The 16687-nt window shown below is 32.3% G+C and overlaps 1 protein-coding gene across 7 annotated transcripts in view; it reads left to right on the forward strand.

Moving 5' to 3' along the window:
• robo3 (roundabout, axon guidance receptor, homolog 3 (Drosophila)) overlaps positions 1 to 16687 on the forward strand; it is a 207182-nt gene that overhangs the window by 151442 nt on the left and 39053 nt on the right. For 4 of the 7 annotated variants that reach the window (XM_051121300.1, XM_051121294.1, XM_051121293.1 and 1 more), the window contains 5 exons: positions 6620 to 6777; positions 9224 to 9344; positions 9434 to 9572; positions 11378 to 11505; positions 13545 to 13556. In XM_051121300.1, the coding sequence (XP_050977257.1) occupies positions 6620 to 6777; positions 9224 to 9344; positions 9434 to 9572; positions 11378 to 11505; positions 13545 to 13556 (558 nt within the window). The remainder of the gene's footprint in view (positions 1 to 6619; positions 6778 to 9223; positions 9345 to 9433; positions 9573 to 11377; positions 11506 to 13544; positions 13557 to 16687) is intronic. The other 3 variants (XM_051121297.1, XM_051121295.1, XM_051121299.1) reach the window with 1 other exon arrangement.

A 16687-nucleotide genomic window follows, 5' to 3' on the forward strand; every position in this document is an offset into this window, starting at 1 on the left:
CAGTCTAATCAGGGTTTATAAAAGCTCACTTGGTCAGATATGGTCTAAGACTAGTTTGAAATTATACCCTTTCCCACCTGTTAGAGTCATTTGTACTTTATCTTAAGGTTGTGATTGTCAAGATAGGAACAGGAGAAGATGATACTCACTTTTTATTGGCTTCGCAGCTAATAAGTTTGCTTGTTTTCTACAATGGGAAAGTTCACGAGAACTTAATTTTCCCTCAGATCCGAGGGCGCGTTTCTCAGGGGATCTAGAATTGTTGTTGGCTTGACAGGGCAACATTAGATTTCCATAAGCCCACAGGACTCTCCTCTTCAATGCTGTTTATATTCATGTGAGTGCGTGTGTGTGGAAATTAATTAGTTGAAAGCTCACATACAGTGCGTTTCGGGACCGGTTCACGGGGGTTAATTAAAGCTGCAGGTAGGGCCAGGGATTCAAACTTGCTCAAATAGATTCGACTAACGTTCAGCTCCCTGCTTACTAAAATGTTTTACTAAGTTGCTTTGAAACATTAGTGATGATTTTGCCATCTAATAAAGCAGATGAGAGGACGTGGCTTGTTTACCGGAATTATATACAGTGCCTTGTGAACGTATTCATACTTTTTTTTTTTTCACATTTTATGTTGCTGCCTTATGTTAAATTGCTTTAAATTACTTTTTTTTCACATCAGTCTACGCTCCATACACCATAATGGCAAAGCAAAAAACAAGTTTTTAACATCTTTGCAAATTTATTAAAAATAAAAAACTTAAATGATTCCATTGCATAAGTATTTAGTTAGCTCAGAAGCATTCATATCGCTTGTAGATGTTACTACACTTCAAATGAAGTTAACCTGTGGCAAATTCAATTGAATGGGTGTGATTTGGAAAGGCACACGCTTCTTCATAAAAGGTCTAACAGCTTAAAATGCATATCAGAGCAAAATCCAAGACTTGCCTGTAGAGTTTAGACACAGGCTTGCGTCAAGCCATACATCTGGGGGAGAGTTCAGAAAAAATTCTGCTGCATTGAAGGTTCACAGCAGCATGTAGTCTTCGTTACCCTTAATAGAAGAAGTTTGAAACAACCACTCTTCCTAGAGCTGGCCTCCTGGCCAAACTAAGCAGTTGATGGAGAAGGACCTTGGCTAGAATGGTGACCAAGAAGGTGATGGTCACTCTAGTTGAACTCCATGATCGTATGTGCAGATGGGAGAAACTTACAGAAGGACAAACATCACTGCAACATTTCACCAATCTAGGCTTTATGGTGGTGTGGCAAGATTCAATCCTCTACTCAATGAAAACACACTTGGAATCTTGTGAGAAACAAGAATCTCTGGTCTGATGAACTTCAATTCCAAGCATCATGTTTGAAGGAAACCAAGCACTGCTCATCACCTGCAGAGTACCATCCCAACAGTAAAGTGTGCTGGTAGCAGCCTCATGCTGTGGGGCTGTTTTTCAGAGGCAGGGACTGAGGGACTTGTCAGAGTAGAGGGAAAGCTCAGTGCACCAAAATATTGAGATAGCCTTAATGAAAACCCAGTTCAGAGCATTCAGAACTTCAGACTGGGTAGAAGGTTCACTTTCCAACAGGATAATGACCCTAAGCACACAGCAAGAGTGGCTTATAGACAACTCTGTGAATGTCCTTGAGTAGACCAGCCAGAGTCTTGGCTTGCCTTGAGCCCAATCAAATATTTTTGAAGAAACAAATGCTAAACAAAAAAATGAAAGCTGACAGAGCTTGAGAGGTGAAGAAGTGAGGTGAAGAATGGCAGATAATTGCCAAATATTGATGTGCAAATCTTGTTGTGACATACCCAAAAAGACCTGAGGCTGTAAAGGTGCTTCAGCTAAGGACTGAGTTAAGGGTATGAATACTTATGCAATGTACATATTTTAGTGTTGTTGTTGTTTATTATTAACAAATTTATGAAGTTGTCACAATTCTGTTTTTGCTTTGTCATTATGGTACACGGAGTTAAAACATTAAAAATGACAAAAAATGAAAGGGTATGAATACTTTCGCAAGGCACTGTGTGTGTGTGTATACATATGTATTCCTCCGAGGAGGCAAGGGAAGCAGTGCCTCCTTGGATGGATGAGAAACAAAGTAAAATCTATGCTTATATTACTAAATATAATTAAAAAGTGTAAATCACTCATGTTTCTAAAGAAACATAGTCCAACCAGCAGGTAAATTTATAGCGGGAGTCCACGTCTCTCTCGCCTCCCCTAAACCCAATGAGTTTTAACAGACCCCCTAAAGCATGCAGTGAGTTTGGTGGGGAGTAATTGAGAATAAATAGGGGAAATTCACGTGAGAGGAGGAAATCCCTCCATCGCGATATGAATGTAAATGACTGTTTTTTCCGGCTGTGATTAGTTCATGCGATAAATCCCACCTTATTTGTTTGTGCACGTTCTGCGTTGGCAAATCAGTCTGAATAAACAATATAATGGCATTAAATTAAAAAAGTAAGTAAACAATAAACACGTTTAGTTATAACTACTTTGTTATGTCAAAATAAGAGTTAAAATGGCATGAAAGCATGATTTTAGTGAGTAATCAGCTTTTAAAGTAAATCTCCCATGTCTGTGACATATATTTAAAGAGCTTTGATGACTGATGATTCGAAAAAATAGTTAAAAGTTAATTATTAAGAAGAAATCAAAAATACTGTTTAAATTGTTAGTACCTTGAGTTATTTTGGAAAAAATGCAAAATGTTTCAAAAACACTAACTTGATGAGATTCATACTTGCAAGCAAAGCTAAATGGCACAATAAAATGTGATTGCCACAAATGGCTTTGAGTTTTTCCTATTTTAAAATGCAACATTGGTAGACATCCAGTTATACTTGTGTTTGTCAAGCGGCAATGCCGCCATCAGTCACCATGACATCCTCATGAAGTGTAATGTATATTCAAGCTTGACGCCACTCCATCGCGTTCATTTGAAGGGAAGGAAATTAAAACAGCAGCAGCTGACAGACATCCATTAGAGGTGCAAAGAGGGGCGCCCCAATAGCTAACGCTAATATCTCCCTTTTCTGTTGTCCTGCTTTGGATTCATCAACAATATATATTCACTAGCACACGCTCGGAGAGCTTCATTCATCAAACCGAACTCTCCCGCCCCGCCGTGGTGACATTGTACCGACATTAACGCAGTAATTTAGACGTAATGGCCGTACATTATCCATCCTAAAGTGAAAGCGTACACTCTGATTCACTTACGCCCACGTAAACACATCCTATGCGCCAATTAATTCTCGCCCATAATTAATAGCCAGAAACAAATTTGATTCCAGCTGGTGTCAGGCTGTTTTTTTGGCCATCCGTGGCTTTTCAGTCTGTTTCGGCGATAATAAATCTTGCATTTCATCGATCCATAGCGCCTCTAAAGATTTGTGACTCTAATCTCGAGGACCCACTGCAGAAACACTCTGCTTCCTCTGCTCATCAAGAGGAATTAGGGACCTTGAGATAGCATCAAACTCTCACTAACCGCTCGCAGAGCTGAAGGACATCCGGTGTCCCCAAGCCGCAAACCTTGACTGTGGTGCCGTCGATCTATTATGTGCATGACAATGACAGATTTTGGCAGATAAGACTAATGTCTTGCATTTAGGAGAGTATTCATAACACCCATATGCGTTTATCTTAAAATGCTAATGTGGAATGGGATCATTTTAGGGACACTGGGACTGTGAAAGTGTTATATGCAACATGGGCTTGAAGTGTTACATACTAGATCTCTGCTAAATGTACCAGTGCTGTCTAAAATTGAGAATTTTAGAAAGGATCGTCGATACCACCACTTGGACTGTTTTCATATGCAAGGATTTTTACCCTATCATCTCTCTGTAATTATTAATCATCGTTAGGGCTTGATGTGCAGATTATGGCATAAAGCGCAACCTCTGCAGCTTCAGAAATCTGCCTTTATGTTAGGAAGTGTTCGGAAAGTTTATGTAACACTACCGGTTTCAGCTGACACAAAAAGTTCTCTCAGCCCTCAAACTTTTTCGATTCTGTGTGATTTTGAGGAGACATGTGAAGTGGTCAAGTTGAGAGAGACTGTGAAAAAGATGGATGGGAAGAGAGAAAAATGACTGCCTTCGGACTGTTATCAGACCTCTGTCAGTTCGGTTGGATTACAGAATTGGGAGAGGTTCAGGTCAGTCAAGAGAAAAAGACAGAATGAGAAAGGAAGGCCGATAGGAGAAACACTGTCAAAAAGAGAGTGATTTAGGTGGTGGGGATAGAGATTCTTGTTTTGGAAAGTACAATTACTGAAAAGGAGAGAAATATACTGCTGACCTGGGACCTTTTATAGCCTGACCCTAGAGCAGCTATTTCGTTTCATTTAGTTTCATCCATCCATCCATCCATCCATCCATCATCCCATTATTTGAGTCTGTTCATTAAAAAAAAAAAAAAAAAAACCTTGTATAGCCTGACCCTAGAACAGTTATTGTTATTGTTATTATTGTTAATTGTCATTGTTATTGTTATTGTTATTGTTATTATTTTATTTTATTTTATTCATTCATCCATCCATCCATCCATCCCAGTATTTGAATCTGTTTATGTAAAAAAAAAAAAAATTAATTAATTAATTCTTGGGACCTTGTATAACCTGACCCTAGAGCAGCTATTTTATTTTATTTTATTTTATTTTATTTTATTCATTCATTCATTCATCCATCCATCCATCCATCCCAGGATTTGATTCTGTTTATTTAAAAAAATAAATAAATAATAATAATAATAATAATAATTATTGGGACCTTGTATAACCTGACCCTAGAGCAGCTATTTTATTTTGTTTTATTTTATTTTATTTTATTTTATTTTATTTTATTTTATTTTATCCTAGCATTTGAGACTGTTTATTAAAAAAGTGCTGAGACCTTGTGTAGCCTGACCCTAGAGCAGCTATTTTATTTTATTTTATTTTATTTTTTATTATATTATATTTTATTTTATTTTTATTTTTTATTTTATTTTATTTTGTTGTATTTTATTTTATTTTTTATTTTATTATATTTTATTTTATTTTTATTTTTTTTTTTATTTTATTTTATTTTTTTTTTGTTGTATTTTATTTTATTTTTTTATTTTATTTTATCCTAGTATTTGAGTCTGTTTATTAAAAAAAAGTGCTGGGACCTTGTGTAGCCTGACCCTAGAGCAGCTATTTTATTTTATTTTATTTTATTTTATTTTATTTTATTTTATTTTATTTTATTTTATATGTCTACTACAAATTTAATAGTCTTTCTTATTTCAGAGTAATAAAAACTTTTCGGATAGATTTTGCAGAAAATGTTCCATACAAAAAGGCTTTGTTGCTTTGTTGTGAGGTGTGTGTTTTTTATGCTAATTAACAACTGAAGGCATGTCCACCTCATTTACAATAATTCATTAATAAAGAATGAGGATAGAAAACTATTTTTTATGGAAGCTTGCTTCCACCACAGGATAAAAAATAAAGGTAATTGCAACTTTTTCTCACAATTCAAACACAATTTTAAGAAAAAGTCTGAATTGTGAGATATAAACTCAGAATCATGACTTTTCCTGTAAGAAAAAATACAGAATTGAGAGAGATAATACTGTAAAAATATTCAAAATTAATTTCATATTCTGTTCAGAAATGGGCTTCTATAAATTTCTGTGTGCGTAAGCAGCAAGCAATTATTAGTGAATGGGAAAAAAAGGAAAGGTGAAATTGCTGATTTACGAAGATATAAAAAAACACAATATGATTTTGCGAGCAGAATTTCTTCAGGCACTGTTTAGTGTCTGCTGCCTGTTTTAGTGTTCGAGTTCAGTCTGTTCCCTCTGGCTATAAAGGGAACTTTTAAATTTCCTTCTCTCATGGCTTGCAGACTAAAACAGGGTCCTATTTCAGTGGATTTATTTGCTGTCTGAGCTCTGGATATTGTGTTCTGAGTGAGAGAGTCGTCGTTTGGTTCACTTTGGATCGGATCCAGCGCAATATCGAAAGCCTTCCACTTCATACGCTCTATCTGAACGTAGACCTTTCGCTCTGGGCCACAAACACCAATTGGAAACGTGCAGCTGCAGAATGATGTGGAGAGGTTGATAGAGCACTGGTCAGATTAAAGTATTGGCAGTGCCGGCACTAAAGAATCTGATAAATGGCAATAAAATGGAAATCCAGATTGAGAGGGGAACTGATATCATCAGCCCCAAAGGTGCAGGAAGGTCGATTGAAGGATATTTGTGCTGGTGGTTATTGCACACACTGTTTGTGACATTTTTTGCCAGTATCTGTAACAAAAAAGGCGAATTTGCCAGTGTCTAACTGGTTTAATTATTCATAGTCATGTGTTAGAGGAAACAATGCATTATTTATTAGGCCGACATGGACAGTGAGCAAATTAAGACCAGGGGGAGAACAGGACAACATTGCAAACAAATTAAACCAGGAAAGCCAACTAACAAAATGATTGCAAAGCGATAAACTAATATTCCAAAATGCAGCCGCATAGAACAATAAAGTCTAGCTGTTTGTAGAGCTATTGTCTTCATAGTGATCCCCAATCACAGTTGCTGATCATTTTCATCTTTTCTCCCTGTTTCTGCAGTTCTCCGGGACGATTTTCGACAAACCCCCAGTGATGTGGTGGTGGCAGCAGGGGAGCCGGCAGTGATGGAGTGCATCCCTCCACGAGGCCACCCAGAACCCACTATCTCCTGGAAGAGAAACAATGTGAAAGTGAACGACAAGGACGAGAGAATAACGGTGAATTTCCTTCTTTCTTTCTTTCTTTCTTTCTTTCTGTACATTTTAAAATACATGTTAAATAAATACCTTCTTGTAAACAGGGCTGGATAGTAACTGATTACATGTAATCTGGATTATGTAATCAGACTCCAAAAATCAAGTACTTGTTATTAGAGTATGTTATACTTTATAATGCTCATAATCAGATTACAGTTACTTTTTTATGGATTACATGATTACATATTCACACAATGGCAGTAAATCATTCAGAATTTATTGAGTCTCTTTTAAATTTTATTCTTTTATTTAATTTTATTTTTTTTATTTTATTTTATTTATTTTGTCGTTTTGTATTAGTTTTTTAGTCTTTAAATAAAATGAAATTCTAACAAAATGATATTGTTAAAATTTAAATATTGTTTAGTTTTAGTAATTTTAGTACTACTTCATTTCAGTTTTCAGTTTCCAGGGCAAATTTTCTAAATTTTATTTTATTTTATTTTATTTTATTTTATTTTATTTTATTTTATTTTATTATTTATTTATTAGTTCAGTTCCAGAATAAATATTCCCTGATAATTTCCTCACCCCCATGTCATCCAAGATGTTCATTTCTTTCTTTCTTCAGTCGCAAATTAAATTTTGAGGAAAACATTCCAGGATTTTTCTCCATATAGTGGACTTTAATGGGGATCAACGTGTTGAAGGTTCAAATTGCAGTTTCATTACATGGCTCTATATGATCCCAAGCAAGGAATAAGGGTCTTGTCCAAAAAATGACAAATTTATTTACTTTTTAACCACAAATGTTCATCTCGCACTAGCTCGACTTCATGCGTTACGTGGTCACGTTGGAAAGGTCACAAAAAACTGAATATATTTTCCTTCTGTTTGCTTTTTTATATGAATAGCATGAAATTAAGGGTACGTTTAAAACAAGTTAGATTTTTTTTTAAGTAATCTAAAACTAATCCAAAAAGTAATCCAAATACATTATTTAAAAAGAGTAACTTCGTTACTGTATATATATTGGTTTTCACAAACATATAAAGCAGCACAATGTTTTTAACATTGGTGATAACAATAAGAAATGATTCTTGAGTACCAAATCGTCATATTTGAAGGATCATGTAACATTGAAGACTGGAGTAATGTTTGCTGAAAATTCAGTTTTGCCATCACAGGAATAAATTATTATTTTTTTTTTTAAATTACAAAAACATATCATAATATTACTGTAATATCACAATATTTTTATTGCATTTTTGATCAGATAAATGAAGTTTTGGTTAGTATAAAAGATTTTAAATATTACCAACCCAAACCAAAAGTAGTGTATATAATTTTATTTATATCTCATTAATATTTTCGTAAATGTTAGAATCTCAATTGCAAAGTACTGTATTTTTTTATATAATGTTGCCAAAGCTATTTAGACAAATCAGTTTGAATAGAAATATAAACATATACTACCAGTCAGAAGTTTTTGAACAGTTAGATTTTGTATGTTTTTTTAAAGGAGTTCTTTTCTGCTCACCAAGCCTACATTTGTTTGATCCAAAACACAGCAAAAGCAGTAATATTGTGAAATATTTTTACTATTTAAAATAACTGCTTTCTATTTGAATATATTTTAAAATGTAATTTATTCCTGTGATCAAAGCTAAATTTTCAGCATCATTACTCCAGTCTTCAGTGTCACACGATCCTTCAGAAATCATTCTAATATACTGATTTGCTGCTCAAGAAACATTTGTTTATTATTATTATTTTATTAATATTATTATCAATATTTAAAACAGGTGAGTACATTTTTTTTCAGGATTTTTTGATGAATAAAAAGATCCAAAGATCAGAATTTATCTTAAATATAAAGCTTTTGTAACATTATACTCTTAGCTATTCAAAAGCTTGGAGTCAGTATAAGTTTTTGTTTATTTATTTCTTTTTTTTGGAAAATAAATTATAGAAATAAATACTTTTATTTAGCAAGGATGCTTTAAATTGATCAAAAGTGATGATAAAAACATTTATAGATTTCTCTTTCAGATAAATGCTGTTCTTCTGGACTTTCTCTTCATCAAAGAAACCTGAAAAAAATCTACTTATGTTTTCAACATAATAATAATAATAACATCACAGCATTGTCCTTTTGTTTGTGTATCTCTCTCTGTTATTGCCCGTTCTATGACTCTCTCATCAGCCACTCGACTAAATAGGCTATTAAAGCACTTTTACTAAATGTATCGGTTTGGCCGTCCTCTCTGTGTCAAGTGTTTCATAAACAACCAAACTGGCTTTTGCTTTAGTATTTACGTTTTTCCAGAGTCTAGAAACCGTGTTCATAAAACATCACAGCATGTTTGGCTTCCTATGGGGACCAACTCAGTTTTTAGTGTCTTTTTCTCTTAGATGTTTTATAAATGCGTACCCCTGACAGATCGTGGTGTGCTTTTCTTTACAGATCCGTGGAGGGAAGCTGATGATCTCAAACACAAGGAAGAGCGATGCAGGAATGTATGTGTGTGTCGGCACAAATATGGTTGGAGAGAAGGACAGCGACCCCGCTGAGCTCGTAGTGTTTGGTAGGTTTGTAATTCCACTTTATCCTATAGATTTCATTTTCTCTCTTTCGCTCTCACATCGATCCTTCTGGATTTTCTTTCTCCTGTAGAGCGGCCCATGTTTGTACGCAGACCTGTGAATCAGGTGGTCCTCGCTGATGACACAGTGGATTTTCAGTGCGAGGTTCAGGGAGATCCCACTCCCACCATACGCTGGAGGAAAGAGGAAGGTGAACTGCCTCGGGGAAGGTGAGACTCAGTCACAAGCAATAAAGTGGTGGAATTAGCAATATGATAAAAGACAAAAAATGAATTAAATGAAAAAAAAAAGTATATTTGAATACATGAATACTACTACTACTACTAATCATCATCATTTTAATTTATTATGAAATAAATATAATTGTAATAATTATAATAAAACATTAAAATAATAAAATGCATATACATTATACAATTGTTAATAATAGTATTAAAATATGCAATATATAAAAAAAATAGTTTTATTTAATAAAGAAATTTTAGTTTTCTCTCTTTCCCCCTCTCTAATATATTGAATTGATTTTAAATTGATTTATTATTATTATTATTATTAAACAATAAAATAATACATATAAATTATACATTTAATAATAATAATAATAATAATAATAATAATGTATTATATGAATACACATCATTTTAAATAAAATTATAAATAATTTTCAGATATTTCAAATGTTTTTGTAAATGTATTTTCATGTAATATTTTGGATCATTATTTTGGCAAATATTATAATGGAATTAAAAAAAAAAAAAAATATATATATATATATGTATATGTATATATGTATACAAAATTTAAAAGCTCACTGAACACTGTTAGCAATAATAATAATAATCATCATCATGATAATGTATTATATGAATAAATATAATTAAAAAAATGTTTTAAAAATACATTTTAAATAGTTTAATTATTAAATACCGCAAATATTGTTGTAAATATATTCTATTTCATATTTTTAATAATTACTTTGGCATATAATATACTACAGTTTAAACATTTATAGGTTTAAAAGTAAAAGTCATTGAACAGATAGCTGTAAAAATAATGATGATGATAATAATAATAGTGTATTATATGAATAAATATAATTTTAAATAAAATAATTACATAGTGTAAATATTAAATATTAAATATACTACAATTTAAATTATATATATATAAAGTTAAAAACTCATTGAACACTGTTAGCTGTGAAAATAATAATAATAATAATAACTTAATAATAACAATAATAATAATAATAATAATAATAATAATAATAATAATAATAGTGTATTATATGGATAAATAATCGTTTTAAATAAAATAATTACATTTTAATGTTAAATACTGTAAATATTAAATATTGCAAATATTGTCAGAAATATATTATATTAATTATTTTTAATAATTATGTTGCAAATAATATACTGCAATTTAAAAATATATGTATATAAAAGTTAAAAACTCAACACTGTTAGCAGCAAAAATAATAATAATATTAGTGTATTATATAAATAAATAGAATTTTAAATAAAGGAATTACATTTTAATATTAAATACTGTAAATATTAAATATTGCAAATATTGTTAGAAATATATTATATTAATTATTTTGCCAAATAATATACTGGAATTTAATAATATATGTTTATAAAAGTTAAAAAACTTATTGAACACTGTTAGCAGTAATAATAATGTATTATATTAATAAATTAAATTTAAAACAAAATAATTACATTTTAATTTTAAATACTGTGAATATTAAATATTGCAAATATTTGTGTAAATATATTTTTATTTATTCATTATTTTGGCAAATAATGTACTGCAATTTAAAAATATGTGTATATAAAAGTTAAAAACTCATTGAACACTTAGCAGCAGATGTTAATGACACTGAAGCGTTACAGTGCTTAAATCCGCTGTAGCGAAACTTTGCTGATACAGCTGGCAGAGAACAGTGGGACTCAGTTTATAGGCAAAAACTAGAGAGTAACTTAATTGTGCGTGTGTGTCCTGCCAGGTTTGAGATCCGTGCCGACAACAGCCTGCGTCTTACTCAGGTAAAGGCTGAAGATGAAGGCTCGTACACCTGTTTATCTGAGAACAGTGTGGGCAAAGCCGAAGCATCCGGAACACTTCAGGTCCACGGTGAGTTACAACAACTGTGCAGACGCACAAATGCTGCTTAGCTCAGTAACTCTCTCTCAACACACACTCTCATACACGTCCACACAGCAGCACATCGGACGGATTTGACAATAATTCTATTATATTCCTCTCTCTGACTTTAGCATCTTTCTCACACACACTCAGCTGAGTCTGAATTGTATTAGCCGGAGCCCACACACACATAAGCACACACACACACGTGCTGGCCTTGCATTTTGCTGATTACAGGAGTGAAGTGCTATGGCAACAGCCATTTATTTAAAGCTGCCAGATGCAATTAACATAATTCCATCTGGTTAGAGGCACATCTTGCTTCATAAAACATGACTGTGGGCTTGGGAACATGCACGCATTAAGAATATTCTGCACACTTAATAGATGTTTATAGCAGCACACTGGCTGTGAATGATTTCACCTGACAGCTGATGGAGAGATGATTCAGTGTGTGAGTGAAACTGAAATATTATTAGTACAGCTTTGTAGAAACATTGTAGGCTTCACTGTCAGACAGAAGGAATCTACAACGTGTTTTGGAACAGGGTTATTCCTGTTCACGTCATGTTGGAATTAGCATAGTTATGGGATTTCCGATTCAAAACTGTTCATGTTTTTGGCGAAACTTGAAATTACTAGTCGGAACTTTGTTTTTGAAAAAGCTCTGATTTCTATTTGTTTATTCTAATATCAAGTAGAAACAACCAAAATGGCTGTACCACCAGTTAAAAGTACTTGCACGTATCTGAATTTTTATCATGACCGGTTGCTTGTTGTGTGCTTTGATCTTTAAGATTTTGGAAAAAAAAAATAAATAAATAAAAATAATAAATCTTAGAAAATGTAAAATGTAAAATTCAAAGACTATATATAGATTAAATATTACATATATTTGTATTTCAGTAAGTATTATATTAATATATTTTGAAAAAAAAAAATACATAAAAAATGAAAATACTAATACAATAGTTATATAGTTGTATAATCTATATGTATTTTTATTTTATGTATATTTTATATGTGTGTGTGTGATAGTAGATAGTATTTTAGTATTATATTACTTAAAAAAGTACAAATAAAATAAATAAAAATACCAATAAAATAAAAAGTGTATATATATATATATATATATATATATAATAAAATAAAAAAAAATTATATATAAGTGATGTCAAATGATTAATTGCGATTAATTGAATACAAAATATTTTTTTACGTAATATATGTGTGTGTACTGTGTATATTTATTATAAATACACACACATGCATGCATATTTTTAAGAAAAATATATTATGTTTAAATATTATATATTTATATATAATATCAGTTACATGAATATAAATATATACATGTAAATACATGTAAATAATTTCAAAATATATACTGCATGTGTGTGTATTTATATATACATAATAAATATACAACTATACACACAAATATTATGTAAACAAAAACTTTTATTTTGGATGCGATTAATCGTTTGACAGCACTGATTTTTATCTTAAAATAAAAAGGCTGAAGTCATGTGTATAGTCATGTATGACATGTGTGTGTGTGTGTGTGTGTATATATATATATACATATATATATATATATATATATATATATATATATATTTAAGTATTTATAGTAAGTATTATATGTATATACTTTATAAGTAAGTATTTTAAGTATTCTATGAACCAAAAAAGTGCACATGCATCTTATTTGCCATTATGAGTGTTGTCATAGAAACAAATATTTTTGCAAGTCCAACAATGTCAGCAGTTCAGAGTCATCTTGTAATTATGGTAATTCTGACATGACATGAACGAAACATAATTTAGAGTTTCTCTCATCACTTCCTCCTCATCTCCTTTTCCTGTCACCGCCACCCATTGTTGTTTCATCCCACTTGTGTTTCATTAATCACTCAGACTATTTTTTTCTTTCATGTTCTAAATACAAAACTTTCCAGTCCACTCATTTTTATCCATTATTTTTTTTTTGTCTCTCTCTCTCTCCATCCTCACCTCCATTATAGTGGGCCCATCTCGTAAGTACCATTCCATTTCTTTTCTCTGCATGCGTGTGGTTGTGCTTCACATGTTTTGCAGGCCGTGGTTGGCTGTGACAGGGTTAAGACCCTGCGCTGGCCAATCACATCTGCCTATTTGCCTGTCATAAGTCATCCACTTAAAGGGACAGTTCACAAATATGAAAATGGTCTTTTATACACCCTCATGTCACGTCGTGTCCTTCTTCTGCAAAACACAAAAGGTATTTTGAAGAAACGGTTCAGTGAAAATCAATGTGGTCCAAAAAAAAAAAAACAGAATCTTTTTTTTTGTTAAAATATCTTTTGTATTTTGCAGAATAAAGAACTTCGTACAGGTTTGGGATGATGACAGACTTCTTTTTTTGGTTGAACTATTCATTACATACAGAAGTAATGAGGGTCTATTCTTGTCCAGCTCATTAACTCTGAGCAGTAACCCTGGTTTTCACCGTTAAAAATGACATAGAAATGCATGTATTTTAAACTTCAAAGCTTTTTGAAGTTTGACTGTTTTTTTTTTACTTCTCTGGATGTTTTTTACTGAGGAGAGTTACAAAAGGTCATTATCTAACTCCGCGCAGGAGTGACCTCTGTCCTTTCACTCCAGACTATGAGAAAAGCGTGATCAAATTACAGAGACACTGAAAGAGAGGTCCTCCGCTCCAAAGCTCAGCCATTACCACTGCAGAGTCCATAATGCATCACTGGATGTGAGTTCTAGAAGATCTGAGGAATCTGGAACTGATTTTTTTTCCACGTTGGTTTTGTGCAGCGTGGCCCAGTCAGTTAGCTAGAACAACTCCGTATTGTCAGCAGAAACCACTTGGGTTTGGCTTTGAAGCTTTGCGGAGTCACCGAGCCTACAATCGTTTTACCCTTAAAAGTGTTCGTAAATAGCATAAAGTAAATACTTTCACTTTTAGCTTTTTTAGAAATTGAATTTTATACCACTTTCTGTTTTTCTTGTGAGAACTGTATTTAACTTGAGGCGCAATGAGGAGTACAAGTAATTTCCAGATATGTTATTTCTGTCGAGGAAAAACAGTGCTTGTTCACAAGTGGAGACATCTATATCTGATAGCCAGACAGACCGACAGACAGGCAGAATGAAAGAAAGAACATGTTTTCAGAGGCAAGCGAGAGCTTACCACTCCTTTTTAAGGGGGTGTAGAAAGAAACCGTTCCCTGCAGGGTGGTAGTTTTCATACAACCCGACTTAGGTCTTTGGTGTTTGGTATTTTCTCTTTTGTTATTCGTGTCTTGGATGAGTTATGTTTAATTGAAAGTTTGGGAAATGTACTTTTAGAGCTGCTCGAACTGTTTTTGTAGTATTTTTTTTTTTTAGCCTGACAAAGATATCATTCAAAACCTAGTGAGCTGCATACCTAGGCAACATTTTTAGGCATGGAAGTCATAGTCAGAATGTTGCAAACAGTACCTTAAGGAAAATTTTTATTGCTGACAGGTTTGTTATAAACAGCTCAAGGCAAATCTCAGTTATTTACAGTTGTAGGAAGATGTTATAATCTTTTAAAAATTCAACATGCTTTATGCAGACATCTCAATTTGATCTACATTTAATTTCTCTATAGGGCAAACAGTGGAGATATTAAAGCGATCTAATTTGTGATTTTGTTCTTTCATATGGGGAAGAAGCAGCTTTTTACGAAATCTTGTTTTGTTTGTCTTTCATGTCTTTTATGCTCAACAAGGCTGCATTTTTGTAAGCAAAAACAGTAAAAATAGTCATTTTGTGAACTATTATTTCAATTTAAGTAGGTGTTTTATATTTCAGTATATTTTAAAATGTAATTGAAATGCTGAATTTATATATAAATATTCACTGCTGTTTAAAAGTTTGGGATCAGTAAGAATTTTTTTTTCTTATGCTCATCAGTGCTGCATTTATTTGATCAAAAATACAGAAAAAAACACTAATATTGTGAAATATTATTGCTGTTTAAAATAGTGGTTTTCTGTTTTAATATACTCTAAAATATAATTTATTTCTGTGTTGCAAAGCTGAATTTTCTCCAGTCATTGCTCCAGTCTACAGTGTCACATGATCCTTCAGAAATCATTCTGATATGCTTATTTATTATCAATGTTAAAAACAGTTGTGCTGCATAATATTCTTTTTTGAACCTGTGAAACTGTTTTCAGGATTCTTTTATGAATAAAAAGTTAAAAAGAACAGCATTTCTTTAAAATATATATTTATTTTTTTTTTGGGGGGGGGGGTCAATGATTTTTTTTTTCCTTTTTGATAGAAATTAATACTTTCATTCAGCAAGGATGTGTTAAATTGATTTAAAAAAGTGATAGTAAAGACATATTGTTAAAAAAAGATGTCTATTTAAAATAAATGCTGTGCTTTTTAACTTTTTATTCATCAAAGAATCCTGAAAAAAGTATCACAGGTTGCAAAAAAATGTTAAGCAGCACAACCGTTTGCAACATTGATAATAAATCAGCATATTAGAATGATTTCTGAAAGATCATGTGACACTGAAGACTGGAGTGATGACGCTGCAAATTCAGCTTTGCATCACAGAAATAAATTATATTTTAAAGTTATACAAAACTGTTATTTTAAATTGTAATAATATTACCGTTTTTTTATCAAATAAATGCAGCCTTGTTGAGCAGAAGAGATTCCTTTGATTAAAAAAAAAAAAAACATTAAAAATCTTACCAAGCCCAAACCTTTCAGCAGCAGTGTATAGAAATAAAATAATAAAAAAATTAAAGTCATGTGCTTTTCATATATTCTTAAAAGTAGATGTCTATGTAGACAGTGAAAAGTTCGATTTTGGGTGTTGCAACATAGTTATAAAATTAACTTTTAGACTTCTAAGCCAGATAAGTGTGTCAGAACACTCTGTATTCAGTGGAAAAGCCAGACGTTTAATACACACCGGGTTAGATTAGTCAGACTTTGTGCGAGGGAGAAACAGGACGAGATCCTGTCTTCTTTCCACTAAAGATGACGGATTCGTTTCATCATTCGCACGGCGTCGTCAAATAATCCACGGCATGTTTCCTCAACTGCCCTCTTCATTTGCATGTCTAAGAGCTGAGACAATAAATATGAAATAAACCCATGTAGCAGCAGATTAATCCCGATG

Source organism: Labeo rohita, chromosome 10 (assembly GCF_022985175.1).
Source record: "Labeo rohita strain BAU-BD-2019 chromosome 10, IGBB_LRoh.1.0, whole genome shotgun sequence".
Taxonomy (NCBI): domain Eukaryota; kingdom Metazoa; phylum Chordata; class Actinopteri; order Cypriniformes; family Cyprinidae; genus Labeo; species Labeo rohita.